The 22,301-nt window shown below is 38.9% G+C and overlaps 1 protein-coding gene across 2 annotated transcripts in view; it reads right to left on the bottom strand.

Annotated features, from left to right (window-relative positions):
* The window catches only part of GNAO1 (G protein subunit alpha o1), a 215,640-nt gene that overhangs the window by 45,832 nt on the left and 147,507 nt on the right, over nucleotides 1-22,301 (bottom strand). For both annotated transcript variants that reach the window (XM_088135920.1, XM_088135919.1), the window contains exon 5: nucleotides 5-133. In XM_088135920.1, coding sequence (XP_087992046.1) covers nucleotides 5-133 — 129 coding nt within the window. The remainder of the gene's footprint in view (nucleotides 1-4; nucleotides 134-22,301) is intronic.

The following is a 22,301-nucleotide window of genomic DNA, read 5'->3' as shown; positions in this document are numbered from 1 at the left end:
TCACCTGAAATGGAGGTTTTTGAATGTGAAATGGGTTTCTACAATGCCGGTTGTTTTGACCCTGGTTCGAAGGATATCTTGCTCTGTGGGCTGGTAATCAGCAGCTCCAATTCGATCTAAGCTGTCTAGATAGCTGTAAAACAAAAAAATTAAGGGAAGGTATCAGGATAAAATCTGATTTTTATTGCTAGCAATGATGAAGGAAAACAGAGCAAAACACATTTAAATACCAAAATCAAGCACCTTATGAAGAATTATTATTTATGTTTTATATCCTTGGCTTCCAAAACAGAGCACTTTCATGAACTGTCCCTTTGCGGTCTTTCTTAGATTGAAAGCCTAATGGGGCAGAGACCTGTTTTCTCATTCTCTGCAATCAACCATGGACAGGAATGCTGGGGCAGAGATTTTGTGATATCTTACAATAATATCTTGTATTGTTTACATCAGTGATTCTCAACCTTGGCAGCTTTAAGATGTCTGGACTTCAACTCCCAGAATTCCCCAGCCAGCTGCCAAGGTTGAGAAACACTGGTTTACATTACAGTAGTGAATTCATTGGTAAACCAATGACTATTGGTAAGTATAAAATATAAGATTTTTTCCCCTTCTTAGTTGGTATTTTTAATTTTTTTATGTTTATTTTCTTTTTGTAAGATTAAAGATTGCTTTGTTAAAAATAAAGATATTAAATTAAAATTTTAAAAAATGTACAGGAATGTTGCTTCCAATATGTGGGAAGTTCTTGGAATGCCCAAGGAGGAATTCAATATTATTCTCCTCCTCAAGGCATTACAGGAAGGGTTGCTGATGGGACAGACAGCCCTTGCAACACTGTGAATGGCATGGGACTTTTTTAAAATTAAAAAAGCAAAGGGAAAAAAAGAGGAAAACCTATGGTTTCCCCATAAAATTAATTTAAACAGCAATCTCTTCCTGGAAAATCCAAATAAATCTCTCGTATCAACCCATAACCTTTTGAAAGGGGGTTATTTTGCCCTTAAGGCTTCAAAAAAGCCACCTGAAAGCCAGGACATGTTTAAAATGTTCAGCACAGCTCTTTTTTAGCAGACAACAAAGTGAACTCTCAGTGGAAGGCTGGCCATGTTTTGCCAACAACAAATACCTAATTTAATTTCCAGCATTTGCAAGTTGGGCTGGAAAAATCCTTTTTGACAGCTTAAGAAAGTCACTGGCAATCTGGATTAGCAATATAGGGTTGGTCACACTCATGAATGAGGTTCAAGCCTTGTACTTAGCTATAATATGGTTTGGTTGGTTTGGGCTCAGCATCTTCTGTGAACCCAGAAAATTGTTCCTATGGAAGGAGGTGTGTTCTAAGTATGTCAACTTGCTTCTATTAACTTAACCATAATGCTTGAAGAGAATGGGATGGCTTTGGGGACCTTTTCCTCCAGTTTGATGCCAGCAAATGCAGAGAGAAGATGACTAGTATGGTGGAATACCCCCCCACCCCACCCCCCTATAGAGATTAAGGTAGCCTTGATGGTCTTCAGAAGGTGGCTACTTATTGCAACATCTTTTACTTTTTATTCTTCTGTTAGATATTGTTAATTATATGATTTGAGTTTTCTTTTAATTATGCCATGAATACTTTATTTATTTTGGATATCTTGTAAACTGCTGAGAGTCATGAGATCATGGTGGGATGTCCATTAAACAAACAAAGAAGTAATAAAAGCTTTCTCCATAACAGCCCCATGGCACCAGTTCTGAAGTTAAACAGCCTGCAATGATCGTCAAGCTCCTGGATTGAACTCAACTAATAGCAGACTTTGGAGAAGGACCTTGACTTTTCAAAATTCCCCAACTTTGGGAAAGGCTGCTGAGAAAGCATTGTATAACTATCTTTCATGTGCTGAATGAGTATTTGAATGGTCAAACTGAATACATCTCAGCATGAAATCTACTTGTCCATCTGATCCCCTCTTCTGTGTGACCCAACTGGATTCAAATGCAGGTTGGGTCCTAGGCCAGCAGTTCCTTGGTTCTATTAAAGCTGTCCCAACATTTCTCTGCTTATTCTTTTCCAACATTATTCATTTCTGAGAAACGGTCATCAGCCAAAGACAAGTACAAATTGCTATTGCAGTTTGGGGTCAAGCGCTTCTTGAACAGACTTGCATCAGGGCAGGAGTGCCTGTGTGTGTGTTAAAAAAAAAAAAATTAGGATGGCAGCCATGAATGTACAATCGAAGCCCTACTCTGTTTTCTATGGGCATCGTACATGTGACACTCCAAGGGTGGAGCTTCAATCACATAGTCACAGTCAGACTTTTTAACATCCCCCACCCCCAGGACACCCCTGCAACAGGCTATTATGTATGAAATCAGTGCAATGATTGATTTTTTTCTGATTCCTTGCCAGCGTAACTATTCCATATCCTGTTGTCTTCTGTTGTTTGAAAGACATGTTCATGAAGGCTGCAGACTCAAGTATTCTAGCTTAGAACAAGTCCTCAGAAATCACTGGGACTTTCTGTACAGGGGATGGAGATAGGATACCTCTCTGATATTTCTCTATTGAACTGATCTGATTTCTTCTTTTCCTTTCAAATCCCCCCTCAACTATGATGTTTTTGGTACAATCCTCTAATCCTCATTCATTCTTTTCCAAAATAGGATTGAAACTCCCTTTTTGCTACGGCTCTAGGTTGAATCTTTGAATGTGAGCAGCTTGGGATAGGAGCTTGTCTTTTTACTGTTAATGTGTAAAATGTTATACTAGATATTCCTAATATCTCAAACACAGAGAGAACTGTGCAAAGCATCACATTTGCATCAATGTCAACTCAATTGCTGTCACATTTTCCTCGCCTTCTTCATTTACTTCATGCCTACTTTATATTTTATAATTTTAAGGATACCGTCACCCAACACACTTAACACAGTTACTGAAACGGCCCACTTTTGATCTTTTCTACAATTACGACATTATATTTGGCCATAATATATTATTTTATTATACATTATTTATGCTAACTGCCTCCAGTGGCTTTGCTGGGTACTTAGCAGGCTGAATGGGTAAAATAAGGCAAGATAATTGAGATAAATTTGCCAAATCTGAAATTTGTTCCATTATTATCTTAAACCTGAGCAGAAAGACTATGTTTGAAAAGTAAAATGTTAGAGCAAAATAAAAATTCTAGCTTATTTTTATGTTCCTCTAACATTTTACTTTTCAAACATAGTCAACAGTACTCTCAACAGTAGCAGTGGGAGAAGTAGAGCTTCAGGTTATTGAGCTAGGTCAAATTTGTCCCAGAGTTGGGTTGGGTGGCCTCCCAATCCTTCCAAAACAGATGAATGAATCAGGATCCAAAGCCAGTCTCCTGACCTGCATGGTTCTGTGATCCATCTGTAATCCATTGAATCAGAGAGCTGATGAAGCCAAGAGCTTTTAAGAGCTTCATCAACCAAGGGTTATAGCTGCTCTTTTGGGTCTCAGATGCCAAATGAAAACTATGATTTAAGAAACTGTCAGGTTCCACTGAATATTATACTGTCTACATAATTCCACTGTTTGATTGTGTTTTCTAATATGAATGGAATTAAATGACCTAAATGTGCTGCTTGATAATGCATTTTTAAAATTGAGACCCCTCCTCCAACCTCTCTGTTTCAGTGGCCATATAAAATCTACCTACTGATTATCAATTTCTTAGAATTAAAGCTAAAACTATCTTCTGCTATATCATTAATACTCTATCTGGAATTGCTAGCAGGGGGAATTGAAATAAAAAGTTAATTTTTGAAAGCATTTTCATTTTAACACCCTCTATCCGACCTGAAATATTCAAATGTCATTTAGTTCAAATTTCATTCCTTTCTTTCTTTTATTCCCAGTTGGTTTAAATTATTGAATAATTAAAAATATATTTTTAATAATGTTGATCCCTAAATATTTCAGGGATTTGGGGTGTAGTCAAAAAGTCAAGATGGTGACTGTGATCAAAGCTCTGCATTTTTTAAAAGTAATATTTATTTATTTATTTATTAGGCCACCCTATACCTTTGTGAAGCTTCAATTGAACCATCATGTTCAACATCTTGACTTTTTGACCATATTCTGCAGATACCCTGTAGGAATTTGTTGGCAACTGAGATTCCTAAATCATTAGACACCTCTCTGTGAATGATGGGAGAAATATGGAAAAACATCATATGCAATTTTTGAAAATTCACTCTGCTCCTAAACAAATTTGGCTGCACAGCTAGAGTTCAACAATGCAAATACCGCATCATCTGCCAATAAGCTTAGTAGACACCAATTATTCCCAAGTTTTACCGCTTGAATGTGTTTGTTAATATGCACTGCAATTACTAAAGCTTCTAAAGACAAATGAAATAAAAGAGGTGATGGGAGCATCCTTGTTTAGTGGCTTTCAAAATTACAGTGGGATCTAAACTCTGATTGTTGAGCCTTATCTGCACTTTAGTAGAAGTGTAAGTCTGGTCAATCATATTGAGAAAATAGTGCCCACATTTTAATTTCATTAGTACCTGCTTTAGAAAGGTCACCGCAACATATCCATACCAACTGTGGATAAGCCATCCCTAAAATTTTCATGTTTTAATTTTTAAAATTGGCTTCTTCCTGGGTGGCACATTTTTCATGGTATTTTGGTTGAAAATTTGAGGGTCGACTTGGATGAGCCTATCAGCAAGTATATATGGGATATAACTGGTAGTCTAAAAAAGCTGATTTTTAATCAAAATACCATGAAAAATGTGCCCCCCATGGATAAGCTGACCCTAGAAATTTTCATATGTTTTAATTTTCAAAATTGGCTTCTGCACGAGTGGCACATTTTTCATAACATTTTGGTTAAAAGTCCGAGAGTCAACTTATCCGTGGATGGGCTTATCCACAAGCATATACAGGTACTTTAAAAAAGTATTACTATATATATTTGTGATCCACGGTTAAGCCAAACCCAATTTTTGTGTGCATTTTTGAACCTAATATTCTCGGTACTTCTTTTTGGAATAAAACCCAATTGATCTAAATGAATAATCTTACTTACAACTGATTTAAAATGGTTCACCAATATTTTTGTTCATAATTTACAATCTGCACTAAGAAGTGAAATAGATCTAGACGAGGTTAGAGCCAGTGGGTCTTTGCCCAACTAGGAATTAAAATTATATTTCAGCCTTTCTAGGACAGTGGTTCTGAAACTGTGATGGAATGGACTTATGAAGGCCAGGCTCAGGGAGATAAGCGTGTTCTTGGCCCCCAGCAGGAGCATGGAAAGTTCAAGAAGATGAGGCTGGCACCTCCCTAAGGAATTCACGGTGTTGTGGCTGGCTGGCTGGCTTGGGAACTAGGGTTCAGTCTGGGGAGATTTGCTGTCTGGAGGTTGTAGCTAATAAACGCAACAGAACTGTATTTACATTGTCTCCTGGAGTTCTTTGGGCTGAACCTGACAGAAGCTGGGGCTAATTACCCCAGTTTTTAGATAGATAGATAGATAGATAGATAGATAGATAGATAGATAGATAATTAGATAGATGATGATAGAGATAGAGATGATAGATATAGATGATAGATGATATAGATGATAATGACAGATAATTAGATAGATGATAGATGATAGATGATAGATGATAGATGATAGATGATAGATGATAGATGATAGATGATAGATGATAGATGACAGATAGATATAGATGATAATGACAGATAATTAGATGATGGATAGATAGATATAGATGAAGATAGATAGATAGATAGATAGATAGATAGATAGATAGATAGATAGATAGATAATTTGGGCATATCCTGGGGGTAATGGAGCAATTTGTAATTGCTTGTTTGTGAGTTGGGACTGCAGCTGCTGAGACACTTGTGTAAAATAACAAGAATCTATCGGGCAGTGTTGGGCTTCAGGGCTTCATGACCGTGGTCTAGAGAACAGATTTCCTGACATTTCGCTGGCAACTCTGGCTGGCATCTTCAGAGGCAAGGTGGTCTGCTACAGTCTACAGGCAACTGAGCAGGGACTGACTGGGCTCCTGTCTTTATAGCCAGGTATCCTGACCACAGAATCTGGCTTGTGTGGGTGGGTGAGTAATGACATTATTCAAGGCTGGGAAAAGGAGTAATTTCTTCAAACCATTTAAGAACTACTATTTTAGGAAGTAAGGAAAAAACATCTCAAACGTAACGTGTTACAAAAGGATGAAAATCCAGCTACAAGTTCTTTGTAAAATGCTCTGGTCAGTCCATCTGGCTCAAGAGTTTCTTTCTTGAAGGCTGTATAATTTCTGAATTAGAAAAAGAAGACAGAACTTGGGATAGTTTTGGAAAATTAAGCCTATTCAATATAGAGTAATTTGGGCCAATGTTGAATATGCAGTCTCTATAATTGCTTTAGAACAGTGTTGTCCAAACTTGGCCACTTTAAGATGAGTGGACTTCAACTCCCAGAATTCCCCAGCCAGCCATGCTGGCTGGGGAATTCTGGGAGTTGAAGTCCACTCATCTTAAAGTGGCCAAGTTTGGACAACACTGCTTTAGAACCTTGATAAATTCTTTACTGATATCAATAGTCATAGTGGCAATCTGGCCTTTGGTATCCTTAATTGCTTTAATAAATCTTTTTTTCTTTATCTTTCCTTATCTGCCAAGATTCTTGAGTTATTACCAAATGTCTGCTTTAAAAATAACAGCCGAGTAGAGATTTTGTCTATCCTTAAGGCATTACATTTTCTCCTTTTGTGGTCTGTTTATAAATGTAAGATAATCCACTCTATTGCATTCCATTAGTAAATTCTTCATGTCCAAAAGTAATACTTTTATGATTTGCGAGAATCTCTTTTTTATCCTTCTCATCTAGTTTATGCATTCCCCTCTTATAACTGCTTTCCTGGCATCCCATCTTGCTATTAAAGAAATTTGTTTTGTATCATTTTCCTGAAAAAAAAAAAATCTTAAAGTTTGAGCCATGTGATACTTCACTGGGATATTACAAAGCAAGATAGAGTTAAAACACCAATTATAATTAAACATTGTTTTCTCATCTAGTTTAAAAATAAAGACAATTGGTACGTGATTGGTTATAAGTGTAGGCACAATTTCCCCTCGCTGCAAAGAATTCAGAAAGGTTCTAGATACTCAAATATTATCTATTCCCAAGTGAGTTTGATGTCTACTGAATAAAAAGCAAATCCATTTATTGAGTGCTTCATAATTTCCCAAACTCCTATAGCTGTCCATTAAATTCTGGGATTTCTTAAAATCCCAGTTCATATTAAAAACGTTTCAAAAATGAGTAAAACGAATAATGTCTTTTTTAAGACAATGTTTCAGATTGGGGGGGAGAAGTATCCAGTATGATATCTTCCCACTAGCACCTCTACCTTTTGGGGTGTGAAGAATCACTATGGATGAACTTAACTAAGATGATTGACAAATCACACCTTTGATAGGGTAAATGATTTTTATAGCAATAATGGGCCGCATAATAACAATGAGATGAAAGAAAGTATAGGACGCTCGTTCTTGGTTTTTCTAGCACCAGCTCAAAACCTGTCAGGGCCAGCCCAAGAACAATGCTGAGACAGTCCAGTTAGTCCAATTCCTTTATTTGCTTAGACAGGATCTTGCTGAACTAAATCTACTACTGCAACTAGTGGATATACCCTAGGAGATTCTAGGCAGTAGCCACCCTGAAGTTCTTACTCTTCCCACACTCCCCCTGTGGACTGTGTTGTCTTTTGTCTCCTTTCTCTTCCTGGAATGTGCCCCCTCCCTCCTGATAGCCTTGATCTCTGTATCTATCCCCCACATCACCCTCCTCTTCATAGATACATTCCATCACAGCACTCAATACTCAATATTCAATTAATATTACAATGAAACTGGAATTATTTCTATTGGGCTTTACAGACACTGAATTGGAAAAGGAATATAGGAAACTAATATTGTATATGGTGACTGCAGCAAGATTATTGTACGCACAAAGATGGAAGAATAACAAAATACCCAAAATAGAAGATTGGATTATGAAATTGACGGAGCTTGCAGAAATGGCAAAGATGGCCAGTTTGGCCAGGGAGAAAACAATAAAGACTTTTTTAAAAGACTGGAAAACTTATGTGGACTTTCTGCTGAAAGAAGAAAAGATTGAACTGATGATTGATGAATTTAGAGATTAAAAAAGGTCAAAGAGGAAGTGGAAAGAATAAGATGGCCATTATTCGATAGAAGGAAGGGTAGAAATCATAATTCTATGTTTTCTTTCTCTTTTCATTTCTTTTTTCCTTTTTCGTATTTTCTATATTCTTTTTTTTATTCTTTAATTTTTTAATACTTTTATTGTATTGAAAATTTTTAATAAAAAACTAAATTGATGAATCACACCTTTGATAGGATAAATGACTTTTATAGCAGTACTGGGTTCCATAATAACAAGAAGATGAAACCAAGTACAAGGTGGTTGCACTTGGTGGTTTTGGCACCAGCTGAATACTGTTCTTGGTAAGAAGGAAGTCAAAAACTCTGAAATTCACCGACATTACATTTGAGAACTCAATATTCAATTATTTGCCACAACCAAAAGGAATAATGCAAGAATTTACATGCTATTATAGCAATTTGAGATAGGGGATCCTCCTATTGGTTTAAAGGTCATTTGGGATATTGATTTAGGCAACCCAAAAGTTGAATCAAAATAGCAATCACTGGGAAATCAGGAGATCTATCCAAGAGTTGCAGTGGAAGATGTTACTTTGCTATCGCTCATCCCCAGCTAGATTAGCACATACTGTATTTTTCCGACTATAAGACGATACTTTTTTCTAAAATCCTTACGCTAAAAATTGAAGGGCGTCTTATTCAAGGAAGTCAGCCGAGGAGAGAACCGCGCGGTTGCAAAACTGCCCATACCTTGTCTCTGCAGAGAGGCTTCCTCCTATTGCTAGCCTCCAATCACGAGTGAAATAGCTTGTCTCCCAAACAGACTTCCTCCAATCACAAGCCTGATGTAACTGACGTCAGCTGATGCTGAACAAACCAATTAGAGGAAGTCTGTTTGCAGAGACAAGCTATCTGCAGTTTCACTTGTGATTGAATGTAATCAGTTATGCAAAAGAGCGTGGAAATAGAGCTGCAGAGAGACGGTTTGGACCTCCTCCCACCGAGTGTATCAGGTAAATGTTAACTAATTACTAAATAATGTTGTTCTGCACTATCTTTAAAATATTGATTTCTTAATTTGGGGTTGGAAATGTGGGGGTCGTCTTGTACATGGGGGCGTCTTATTGACGGAAAAATACGGTACATACTACACAATCATTCTTCAAAATATTGGATGGCTGCACACAAAATGGGTCATTTTACTAAGTATGATGGTCATGGGACAAAACAGCGCTTTTTAAAGCAGAAAATCTTTAGAGAAACTAATTCAATTACAAAACAAATAGTTGAATGCTCCGCTGAGTTAGGGCTGTTACATTTATTTATATGATTCGATGCTACATGTAAAAAGAAGCAGCTGATTGTTTATTTACTTTTGGGAGCCAAATTAATTAGTATTCAATAATGGAAATTTCTTGAAGATGAAACAATTGATTTGTGGATTAACAAAGCTTTTCCAACCACCTTGTTAGAAAAAAATTACTGATAAATTCAGAATAATGAACTTTAAAAGGTAGGAATCAGAGTTCTATCAAATCTGGGCAGATTATATCCATTATGTTAACTGCTATAGATCTAACCTCATAAGCTTTTATGATATATGGGAATTATGAATAATTTATTTTTTCACCTTCCTGTCTTTGTCTCTTTTTCTTTTTTGCTTTTGTTTCTCTGTAGAATTATATATTCATTGTTTAGTTGGGGTTTGTGTGTGTGTGTGTACTGTACATAGATTGCTGTTCGGAAGAAAGGTACTATAATCTAGAGGAGCTCAAGGTAGCACAACTCTCTCTTTTAATAATTTTTATTAAAGTTTAAAGATATAAAGATAAAAAACGAATACAAACTAAGAAAAATATAAAAAGAAAAAATAAAAACTGCAGAGAAAAAGAAAAAAAATAGAGAAAAAATATATATAAAGAAATGACTTCCCCCTTCATCAATACAAGTACAAACAATTTCAGTACCTTATCACCTTCTCTGACATTTCAACAAAAGATCTCTTCTTCCCATATCTCATCTCTTATCTATAAACAAATTATAAAGTCTCATCACTCAGTCCTAATCAGCAAAATTCCATTGAGTTACCAGAAATAACATATATATTTTAACCTTGATCAAATAAACCCACTTTGTATTCCTTCCGTTTACTTTTAAGGATCTTTAATCTCTTCAAATAATGTCCTACAAGTTGATTTCTTATCATTTTCTCTTTCTCTCCTCTCAGAAACTCGTTCACAAGTTTGGCACCTCTCTTTTGTAAATCTTTTGTAAAGATAAGAAAGTTATCCAGGTCACTCTTCTGACTTATTATTTGTATATCTCCATTAATTATTAAGACATCAGCTGGTTTCATTTGTAAATCCAGTGTAACTTCGTTTTCCATGTCATTCTAATAGCCTGACATTTTAAAATTCATTTTCAGGTCTACATTCAAATCAGCTTCGGTCTCCGTTTAATTCAGTAAAATCTGTTCCATAATTTCTTTTGAATCCATTTTTATAATAGCAGACAATCTTAAGAGTAATTTCTGAGTGCATTTTCCCCAAATATCCTCGAATTCTTCCATAGTCAAATAATACTGCTTCATGGGTCTCTTCTCCTTTAATTATAATCTTTAATTCCTTCTGGTTTCTTTTAGTCAAACTTCAAAGTCCCCTCTTATCATGTTTTTTATCTAATCAACACCACTCTCCCATGGGAAGTTTCTTACAGTTAGTTTCAAAATCTTCATATATATATTTTGTAAAAATTTACAAAATTAAGGAATTAAGTAATTAAGTCCAAAATCTTATTTCAAGTCCATTTTCTGTGTTTTTTCTGACATACCTAGTTGGGTCCAGCCAAGAGGTGGTAGGGACAAGCATTTATATTGATTCTATCAACTAGCATTTCTAAGATGAAAAGGTAGAACTGTGCCTGAGGGCCAAATGATGCAAATCTTGTGCCCAGGAAGTCCAAGGAAGGCTGAATTCACTGAACATGAGATTCTCAAACTTGGCTGCTTTCAGATAGGTGGACTTCAACTCCCAGAATTTTGAATGTATCCCCAAGGTCATCACACAAATCCTGGGTATCTCTTGACCTGAAAAGGTTTGCTCAGCCTTGCCTCTAACCATTGTAGATATTACTATCACCTCTCTGCTCTATTCCAAATGTGAGGCTGAAAGAGTATCAGTTCGTGACTGATGTACTGAAGCTGTTTGCTAGAAATTCATTTGAAATGAGGATTTTGCCAGACTCAGGTGCTCCTGCTCTTCTGGGAATTCTTGAAGCCTAAAAGGGAATTAGCCGGATTCCTTTTTAGGCTTCAAGAATATTTGTAAATATACCATTCCCCCTCACCCTTCATGTAAACAATCTTTTTTCTCATGCTCTTTCAGTTTGTGTGTTTCCTGGTTCACTGGAAAGGTTGGCTGAAGGATCTCACTGGGGCACAGGTGGGTTCTGCCCAAGATCAATTCTGTGCAGGATGGTCTTCAAGAACACATGACTATCCTTACAATCTGACGGCCTGGATGACACTCATTGCTTGACTATTCAAGCCGAGCTACCAACTAGCTGCATTATACTGCTTGCCCACATGATGCTCAACATTACAATGTGCCCTATCCCAACGTCATCACAAAAGCCATGGAATTCTGAAATTGTAATTTTGATTACATTAACATTCAGGGGTCTGGAATTCTGTAACTCCTTTTGAAAAAATATTTCAGAACAGGACAGCAAGGTAACCTGATATCACAGCGATGCAAGTTGACCCATGTTTTCCCAAACCATCTCTAGGGTGTGGTGGTAAAAGCTATCCCCTCATATCCATGTAAGCTGCATTCACTACCAAACCTATGAGTTTCTATTCACTGACAATATCTCAGAGATAGTATAAGTAGCATGGTGACCTAGTTGGAAGGGATAAATAATAATAAGATCCCTGGATGGGTTTATCAAAAACATTCCAACGTCCCACTGGAATTTCCACTGCATGTGGCTTTTTCCTTTGTCTTGTCTTTGCAATGTAGCATGCTAATAAAATTATATTGTACCTTCAAAGTGATTTGGTTGCTTTTGGTGAGCCAGGTGTTGGCCACCATGATTGTCTCCTCTACTGCTTCTGAACAAGCGAGGTCTCCTCTTGGGGATCCTTTCTGAATCAACATTGTTCTTGGATGATCAAAGGGCTGTCTTTATGTCCATGACTGTCTTTCCTTGGGGAAAGCAGATCGAGCTGTAGCACTCTAGAACCTCCATCATTTAGGGTACCATGATTTGGTAACCTTTGGCAAATGCTGAAAACTCCAGCTACTGCAAAATGTGGCAGTCCCCATGCGCTTTAGAGACCAGTCACCTCTTCAGAATGAAGGACGTTACTCGGCACGCACCTGCTAAGTCTCAAGGCACCCACCCCTCCGAGAAATGCAATACGAGCCAGAGGGTTATCAGCCCCTGATTTGCTTTTAAATATTACGCTTTTAAAAAATGCATCTCATTTTAAGAGCAAGCCAATCAGCAACATATAAATACTTCTAATAAGAATGGGAACATGTCTAGATTTTAGCAGAACAGACTTTCTCTTATGCCACGTCCGCTATTGTCTTCCTCTCTTCATTTTTCTCTTTACTCACTTTTGCTTTCTCCCATAATTTCATGCTGCTTATTATGTTAGAAGGGGTTCTCCCTTTCTCCTGCTCTTCTCTCTTTGCCTTTTCTTTTTGCAATTCCCATCTTCCTTTGCTGGGGAGAGAAAGCACCCCTGGCAACCATCTACCTAAAAATGACATTTCCCCCCCTTTTACAGGAGACGTGTGCTCATTAGCAGGTTTCTGCAGGATAAAAGATTTGAATGGGCTTCTCTGCTAGAGAGAGGAAAGACCAGCCAAATAGCTTCATTGGTTATTCTGGCTCTCTAAAGAAAAAGAGGATGTGGCTGTCTTGCAAGGCTGGACCTGCCTAGGGTTCTCTAAATGCTGGAAATGCCAACAATGAGGGGCCCTTGAAGAGGTTTGGGGCTGCATACAGATGAGAGGTTTTTAAAGCCGGGAATTTGGCAAGAGTTGGGGAGGGGAGGAAGATCCCTTGTCGAGCTGCAAGTGGAAAGAAGGTGGATGGATGCCAAACAGCACTTGCTCTTCATGTTGAAAGGCAAGGTATGCATTTATATAATAAAGAAATAATAAACAAGGGGGCATCCTCCCTCCCAAGGCAAAATAAAAAACAAAACGTATCAAGCCGGGTCATGAAAGCTTTGCAAAATGCCAGGAGGATGGGAAATGGATGTGTCTCCAGGAGAAGTGTGTTTCAAAGTGTGGGAGCTGCTACTGAGAAGTTTTGCCTCCTGGCCCAACTCCCCTGTAGCTCTCGGGAAGGGGGGGGCTCAGGAGGTCCTCCCTAGATGTTTGGACAGATGGGCCAAGACACCTTTGGTGGGGTGGGTCCTGATACATCCCAGTGTTCTACTGCATAGGGTTTTACGGATGATCATCAGCACTTTGAACTGGGCCTGCAATAAGCTCTAATTTAGTGGGGTTGTCCCACTAACAATCTGGCTACTGCATTCTGTACCAGCTGCAGCTTCTGAGTTGTCTTCAGAGGCAGCCCCACATAGAATGCCTTATAGTGGCTGAAGCAAGTGGTGGTCATGGCATGAGTTACCATCACAGGGTGTCCTGATTCAAGGAGAGCCATCACTGGCACACCAGTTGAAGTTGGGAACAAGGTCTCCTGACCACAGTCTCCCCATCTGCTGCTCAAGCAGGAGCCATGAGTCCAGAAGGACCTCTAAGTCATGGCTCAACTCATCAAGAATATCTATGGGGTCTAATCCCCTAGACATTTACAAATGAGCAGCAACTCCATCCTGGTAGGGTTTAATCTGAGCTTGTTTTTCCCCGTTCAGTTCTAACAGCCTCCAAGCACCAATTCAAGACCTCTATAGCACATCTGGCTTGGACTGGTGTGCCAATCTATAACTGAATGTCACCAGGGTACTGATGATACCTTACCATAAACTGACATATGTCCTCCCTCAGTGGCTTCATATAGATGCTAAATAATAGAGAGAAAAGCACCAAGACCTGTAATACTCCATATTGAAGCAACCAAGGGCTCAGGTGCTCACTGCCCCCCAACTAACAACTGGAACTGCCTACTCAGTTAGAAGTAGAACCTCCACTCTCAACCATTGTGGGTAGTTCAAAAGGATACTATACACTTCTTCTGGCTTCACAAGCTTAGGCGAGTCCCTTTTCAACCCATAAGATGTTACCTTGCTCACCACAATGGGCCCTACCCAACTGGCATCAAGATCAAACCAGAAACAGGAGATTTCATCTGCAAGGAACCCCATCAATTCATCTTGTCCACCCATTCCTAAAGGGTCCAGGTCCTCTATACAAAGCTTCCAGGTGGGAATCCTTGAGTACAACAAGTGCAGATAAGAGTTGACTCCGGTTCTCTTATTGCCACTGCCTAGACTCAAAAGTGAAGTTGTGCCAATGCTTGGGAGTTGTATCCATTTTTCATCGTGTACCATCATTGCTTCAGGCATCCTTTCATTCATTTAATTTCTTTCAGCTCCTCAGTAAACCAAGGAGTTGCTTGGGATCAGCAACTGGAGTGATATACCATTGGTCAACCATATCAGTTTTCTCTAAGTGTAATATTTGCTGCAAATGTGATATTTTTTCTTCCATTGAAATTCCCATTGTTGCATATCAATTGTTCTGCCTAATTCTGCATCCGTTTAATCATACTGTGCCTAATTGGTTTGGTTTCTGAGTCATATTTCACCAACAACTTATAAATAAAGTCCTGGAAGGGTTCTGAGTTTCGTTTTATCAGGTTTTCCAATGAAAATCTCTAAATGTTCTGCCTCCTTTTAATTTTTTTATTTTTAGAACCATACTGCTTATTTGAAGATAATGGACTGGTCAAGGGGTTCTGACCTTTTTAAATAGAAAGTCTCAAAGGATTTAATCTTTGCCTTATTGACAATTAAATCTTGCCACCTGTACAATTTATTATTTCTCGCTGACCAAATTTCTTTGCATTCTCCTCTTCATAAAAATAAATAACGAAGCAAGAGGTGATCTGGGCTAATTTTTTCTCTATTTTTGTCCCATATTTTTAATACACCACTTTTTGGATGATCGCTTATAAATTGCCTGTTTCTATTTGTGTCAAGCCATCTGGAAATCTTTTTCCTTTAACCAAGTAACCCAACATTAAGGAAATATGATCCAGTCTGTTATCCAGGTTGGGCAACTGGTTTGATAAGATAATTTGAACTTTGGTACTGCCAAACTGCCTCATTCCTTTAAATTGTTTAATATCTTCAGTTTAATCCTCAGTCTTTTGTCAAACCACATCCAATTAGTTATTCATCTCTACCAGTCATTTAATACTCTATCTTCAATTTTTACTAAAATCATTTGAAACCAAAAGCTAAGCCTTGGCAGAATGTTCATTTTTACCACTGTGATTCTTCTGAACCAAGACGATTTTCACTTCTTCCATGGAGGACCATCCTTGCAGATGCATGGAGGACCATCCTTGCAGATGTCTAGGACATCCATGTCTGCAGATTGACCAGGAAGTCGTGTCATGAGCTATGCTGAATTCTACTCCCAGAGCATGGACACTAAACCTACCCCAAATCAACAGCTCTGGGGACTCCAGCACCATACCTAGGATGATATCCAAGAGTTCATGAAGGGCCATTGCTGGGCAGCTTGGTGGATGGTATGTCATAGCTTGTCTCTAGAGCCCATCTCATCCATAGGATCTTGCAACCAGTCATCTATATGGCAGTCATGGTGACAATCTCATGGAAAATTAGGGTAACTCCACTTCCCCAGCCTCTGCTGTCCTTACATGCCTCTGCCATCCAACCGTCTTATCAGCACCAGCCACCACATGCAGGCCATTTCTGGCATCTACACACAACCAACCACATTAACCATGTATAGAACTCCTTACGTGGCCCAAGATCTTACATCCCTATCTCTAAACCTACAACCCCTTCATTTCAATCAAATAGTAGGGCTCCTTTGAACTTCCTAGGAGCCCTTTCTTGGTCTTCATGCAGGCTCTCTTCCAAGGTGTGCAATTTAAAAAATCCTCTGCAGTCCATGCTTGAATCTTCTGAACCAGTTAGACTATTACCTAGCTGTGCTGCAGTTCCCAGGCTGCTTCATCCTGACTCCAAGACTCATGACCTCCCCCTCTTGCCTACTCTTTGGACCAGACTCAGTCACCAAATGAAGGAGAACCTCGTTACAAGCAAAATACTAAGAGGCTACTAATCTCAGATTTTCTAGATAGCGCCTTTTGGCTTTTTCTCTAGAAAAAATAGCTAGGCCTTTACTTAAAAGTGATTGACAGCAATGATAGTCATAAAACAGGAGAATGGGTTTGGCCCATTCAGTAGTAGATTTACTCCTTATTGCTTGAATTCCCTTTCATTTATATGTTATAGTTTTTAGGTTATTTACCTCCCAATAGCATAAGAATAAAGTCCATACACTAAAAAATGTGAAAGGGCCATCTGTTAAAAATCACAGATTTCAGGTTAAAATCCCAAACTTTAGAAATCTCCCGAATGCAAGATAACAACTTGGGAACCATGTGCATCTCTTCTGAGATATCATTTTGTACATGGGATTATCAACTGACAAAAATGTTCTCTTTTCCAGTCACCACCCATTTCATCTGAGATGGTTGAAGCATCCACAGAAGAGCTCTCATGGACAGTTTAAGTACACAGGGAGTTGCTATAGCAACAGATATCTTTTCAGATACCTGGATCCCAAACGGTTCAAAAGTTTGGATTTCTTCACTGAGAGAACACTATTCAAGATGTCAAAAAGTGAATCACCCTTCCAGAACAAAAACAACACCCCCAACCCTCAATCCCCAACAGCAAAAAACCCACCAAGGAACATTTGGGAGGGGGGAAGCAATGATGTTGGTCCACCAGAAGAAAAGGAAAAAAAAAAATTGGTGGGAAATAAGAATCAACCAAAATGATATAAAAGGTTATGGAAGTTCCAATGTTCTCCAGAACCTATCATCAGGCAAGCTGAAGAATTACTCCAAATGGGGTAAAAAAAAGGTGGAGAAGAAACAACAAGCCAGATTTTAGGCATGGGATTGATGGCTTAAAGTCAGTCTCAAGATGGTAACTGTAAACTCAGTGCCTTCTGTAGTACTAATTGTTTTGGGAGTGGGCTGTACTTAAAATTCAGGGATGAAGAATCATGACCATAACTCAGTGTCTGGAAAAATACCTTACCCTGCTGAGCTTTTGGTTTCTGAAATGGAAGTTAAAAGAGGACATACCTTTGCAGAACCTGTGGATTTATATGTATAGACGCAAGCTATCTACACATTCTGGATCTGGGATTTCCCTGGTCTTGGCTTGCTCTGCGAAAGATAGTAGTTCATATTTGAAACTAAAGCTCTGGCCATGAAAGCCTGGGTTCTACCATACCAAAGAGCAGATGGTTTCAGAGAGATTCCTCCTGTGTAAGAGTAGATGATTATGTGGGTTTAGGATTCCTCAGCATAAGAATATTTCATTATGTAATATTTATTGTTTGGCTGTTTTTGCTGTTTTGATCTCGTTTGCGTATGGAGGGATTATATACCACCAGAGTTGGTTGATGATTGTTTATTTTACCTGGTTAAAATGCCTCTTCAAACAGCTAAACATCCCTCTTTTAAAAAGACAGTCGTCTGTTTGAAGAACTGTCCAGTTCAGTTCTGGTTTCAAGACAGCATCCAGTTCAGTGAGTTTGGTTGTGATTTTTTAAAAAATGATGCTGCATAGAGAAATAGGCATCAGCACCCTCCTTCCTTCCTTCCTTCCTTCCTTCCTTCCTTCCTTCCTTCCTTCCTTCCTTCCTTCCTTCCTTCCTTCCTTCCTTCCTTCCTTCCTTCCTCTCTTCTTCTTCTTCTTCTTCTTCTTCTTCTTCTTCTTCTTCTTCTTCTTCTTCTTCTTCTTCTTCTTCTTCTTCTTCTTCTTCTTCTTCTTCTTCTTCTTCTTCTTCTTCTTCTTCTTCTTCTTCTTCTTTAAAAAAATAATTAAACAAAACCAAAACTCAAACCCTTTCAATTCTGGTGTCTGTCAGGAAGTCTTTTCTTGATTTTGCTGAATGTTTAGATTATCCCAGTTTAATAATGTATACGTCTACCTGCAGATCTGTCATGTCGCACTGATTTCTTAACAAATACTATTAATTATTAAGTAACTGTGCTTTGCTAAGATCCTTGGGATCACCACGGCCTATTGGTCTTATTTTGGAGAGCAACATGATATCCAAGCCTTCCCACCTCAATCATGGTTTGCATTTGGAATTTTGCAAAGGGAAAATATCGCTTCCTTGGGACAATGTGGTGACATCATTATTTGGTTCCTGGGAATTTGCAATCCTGATAATGAAGTGTCTCTGTGCTTTAGTGCTGCAGAGCAGATAAAAATGTCAAAAGTGCCTTTTACATTCATGTGAGCTCAGTGTTTCATTTTCCCGGAGAGACCAATGAAAATAGCAGGCCTAGAATGCCTGGTTTAGAATTTATCTGTTTGAGGACTAATTTGCAAAACTAAACAATTGAGGCACTGAATGGGAATGACATTTACAGTTGTGTGAATGTTGTTACAACATATAAAAAGGAAAGATTTCATACTGAGAAGCACATTTTTTCTTTTAAAACTAAGTAAGTGAAACAAGTTCCTAGTCCTTATGGATAAGAACATCTGTTTTAAGGGATATGAGACAGAGTTTGGTCCCCTTTCAGAAGACTACAGAGAGGTCACTGAAACTGGTTTCTAGTTTTGAAATACTAATTAGATCTGATTGTTCCAGCCTATGATTAATCAAACATGCATGCATTAAGCCAAAAGAGATGGTGGGAAAAAAGAAATCTGCACCACTGCCTTTAGCATGCAGGTTGCACTAATTCGTTTTCCATGGTATAAACTGTGTTGTACATTTTATATGCATTTCATATTGCAACCTTCCTTAACCAAGTACCTCCTGAAAACTCCCCTTGGCTGTGTATACCTGTGTGTGCATGTTGAGAGAGAGAAGGATGGGAGCTGAATTAATATCTAGAAGGCACTATTGTGCAGACATGTCCACTCCTAGATGCTACCTTTAAACGAGGTCAAAAACACACTCAGTGAAAAGTGTTCATTGCCCAAAACTATGTTCTCTAATGCACCTAAAGGCTGGTGCATTACAACTTGTGACCTTTGATCTTAGAAGGAAGCCCTAATGAAATCGCATCCATATTTGTGCTGAAAACTTTAGAATCTGTTCTTAGCTATTGCGTGAACATGGGTCTAATTGTGGAATCCTTGGTGCTCTCTGAGCTTAGTGGTCTGCCTGCAGACGTCCCATTACCCAGTTAGGTAACATCATCAGTGCAAGCTACTACATATAAACAGGCAGCAAACCTCACACTCACTGGAACTGATGATGTTACCTAGCTGGGTAATGGGACGTCTACAAGCAAACAGCCAACCTCAGAGAGCATCAAGAACTCCACAGAGCTACCAATATTCTCTTCTATTGGAATGGGTCTAATTCTTTTTCCACGGGAGGCCCCAGGAAGCCCATTAGCATGGAAGCATCAACAGCACCATGGTCACGAATCCCAAAAGCTGGAGTTAAAAATACTGCCTTGAATCACCCACACTTTGTTCATTCCTGCCTTAATAAATTTACTTAAACTGGAAGTTATTGCTTATGGAAGCAGGAAACAATGTTCCATTGTGTTCTTGGAAAATCACCTCAAATGGCAATGACTGCTGTAAGTTAGTTACGCATCCTGTTCCTTTCATTGTGTTTCAACCTCCCAATTTGTTTTCCTGAATGGTTCTAACTTCTTTTTAAAAAATCCCTCTCATTCCACACACTATACAGGTAGTCCTTGCTTAATAAATGCCCTGTTTAGTGACTGTTTAAAGTTACGATGGTGCTAAAAATATAAGTTTACAACTGGTTCTCACACTTATGACTGTTGCAGCATCCCCACGGTCACGTGATCGAGATTTGGGCACTTTGCAACTGGCAGGCATATACAATGGTTGCAGCATCCTACGGTCACATGACTGCCATTTGCACTCTTCCAACAAGCAGAGTCGATGGAGAAGCTGGCAGTAAGCTGCAAATTGTGGTCAGGTGATGTCTCGCTTAATGACCGTGGGTGATTCACTTAACGATGGAAGTGGAAGTGAGGTCGCAAGCCCATCATGGTCATGTGGTGTTTCCCTTAGTGACCATGTGTGTTGCTTAGCTATGTAGTTGCCAGTCCCAATTGTAGTTGCTAAGCGAGGACTACCTGTACATTCTAGAACCCCTGTCACATCACTCCTTTATGTCCTCACTTTTTCCTTTTCACAATTGAACATATAAAAGAGGGGGGGCTTTTATTGCGAACAAGGCACCTGCCATCTTGCCTGCTGCAGATGCTGCTGGTCACTGATCACCCTGGCTAGGCCTGATGGAAGTTGTAGTCCCAATTATCTATTAGATAGCAACTTGCCTGTCCCTGCTACAACTCACCCTAGTTTTTTTTTTCTTTCTGCTTTTGCTTGTTCCCTTGTCTTTTTTGTTTTCAGCTTGATAATATGAATCTGGATGGATTGGGAGGAAGCAATGGCTCATGTTTTCATCTTCCTTTAAGGCTTTATTAATTGCTGTTTTCTTTTTAGCTGTTTCTGCATCAATGCCTTCCTAGGCAATGATGACCCTGGGCTGAAACAAAGCACAGATCTCCGGCAAATCTTACCTCGGTGCGGTATGTGAGCTGTCTGTGGTATGCTAGCTAGCTGATCAGCAAAAGTGCAGCCATTACAGTCACACAGTGATATAGTAATAGCCCCTATTATTGATTTTCTTTCCCCAACTGCATAGCTGTTTTCTTGCAATCATTCTCCTTCTTTTTACTCAGGTGCAATTTAGCTGAAAAAGAACACTGAATAGCAGAGTGCTGAGGAGGTTTATTTCACAAATTACCCATAATAGTAAAATGCCTGACCTGTTTCATCTCACTTTGCCAGACGAAAATGGAAGGGCTGTCTGGAGAACAGAGAGAATTTTGACCCAATTCAGAATTAAAAGCTTAATCGCAGAAATATCCAAGTATCTGTCTATTTATCATCTCTATCTACCTATCTATCTATCGGTCATCTATCAACCAAATCAGTCAGGTCCAAATCATCTCCGTATGATATACTTCTAAGTGTGTGCACCCTAGGCTTGATTCAAGCTTGATTGCTTTTTCAGATTCAGAATCCTTGCTTTCATTTGTCAGACCTGCTTTCGTACAGCAGATGGCAGCAGAAGGTGTAATCTATCAAAAGACTTGAGACTGGATCGTTCATATCAGTTGCTGAGATTCTGTATGGTTCATCAGCAAGAATGGATTTTTGATGCTTTGTCGGGCTGTGCCTGTTATCCACGTAGCTCTTGCTGGTCCCCACCTTCTCCACGAGTGCAGTTATACAATCTCTGAACCTTTCCATGCAAGGGGAAGGTGGTAAGATGGTTCCCTGTTTCATCCTGCATGAAGTGCTTTTTTTCCCCAGTGTGAGACCCATGGAGTGACCCCCCCTCCCCGCCAAGCTTCCTGTGCAGAGAAATGGGAAAAATGAAGGTGGGGCTTAACTCAGCAAAGACCCACCAGCCTTGAAAGTGGTCTATTAAGCTCTGCCCCTAATATCTCGTGGATTTCTGGACCAAGCAATGGGCTTCTTCTTCTTGTCTGGTTCTAAGCAATGTTTGTGGAGTTTCCTCTGATGAAGTTTCTGAAGCTTACAAAAACATCTGCCACTCTACCAAGCTTGCTAAACCAGATATTGCCTGGAAAACATCCAGATCCAATCATCACACTAGTTCAGCTTATAAAGCACAGGTATACAACTACACAACTTTTTTCTGGATCAAGAGCTACACCTGGACTTTGAATGATACGCTGGGAACTCTTCCCCTAAGAAACAGGTAGGCCAGGAGAGAATCTCAATTTGATTTGAGATGACTTATATCTACATTTAATTAAAATTAGATATCATTAATATGATCGTTATCCAGATCCCTGTACAATTTTGTAACAGCTGTTGGAGATTTCCAGGGAC

The sequence above is a fragment of the Python bivittatus genome, unplaced genomic scaffold (genome assembly GCF_059951505.1).
Source record: "Python bivittatus isolate LINGU-HERP-01145 unplaced genomic scaffold, Pbiv_v1 ctg000190_np1212, whole genome shotgun sequence".
In the NCBI taxonomy this organism is placed as follows: Eukaryota; Metazoa; Chordata; class Lepidosauria; order Squamata; family Pythonidae; genus Python; species Python bivittatus.
This window is presented reverse-complemented; position numbering and strand designations above follow the sequence as displayed.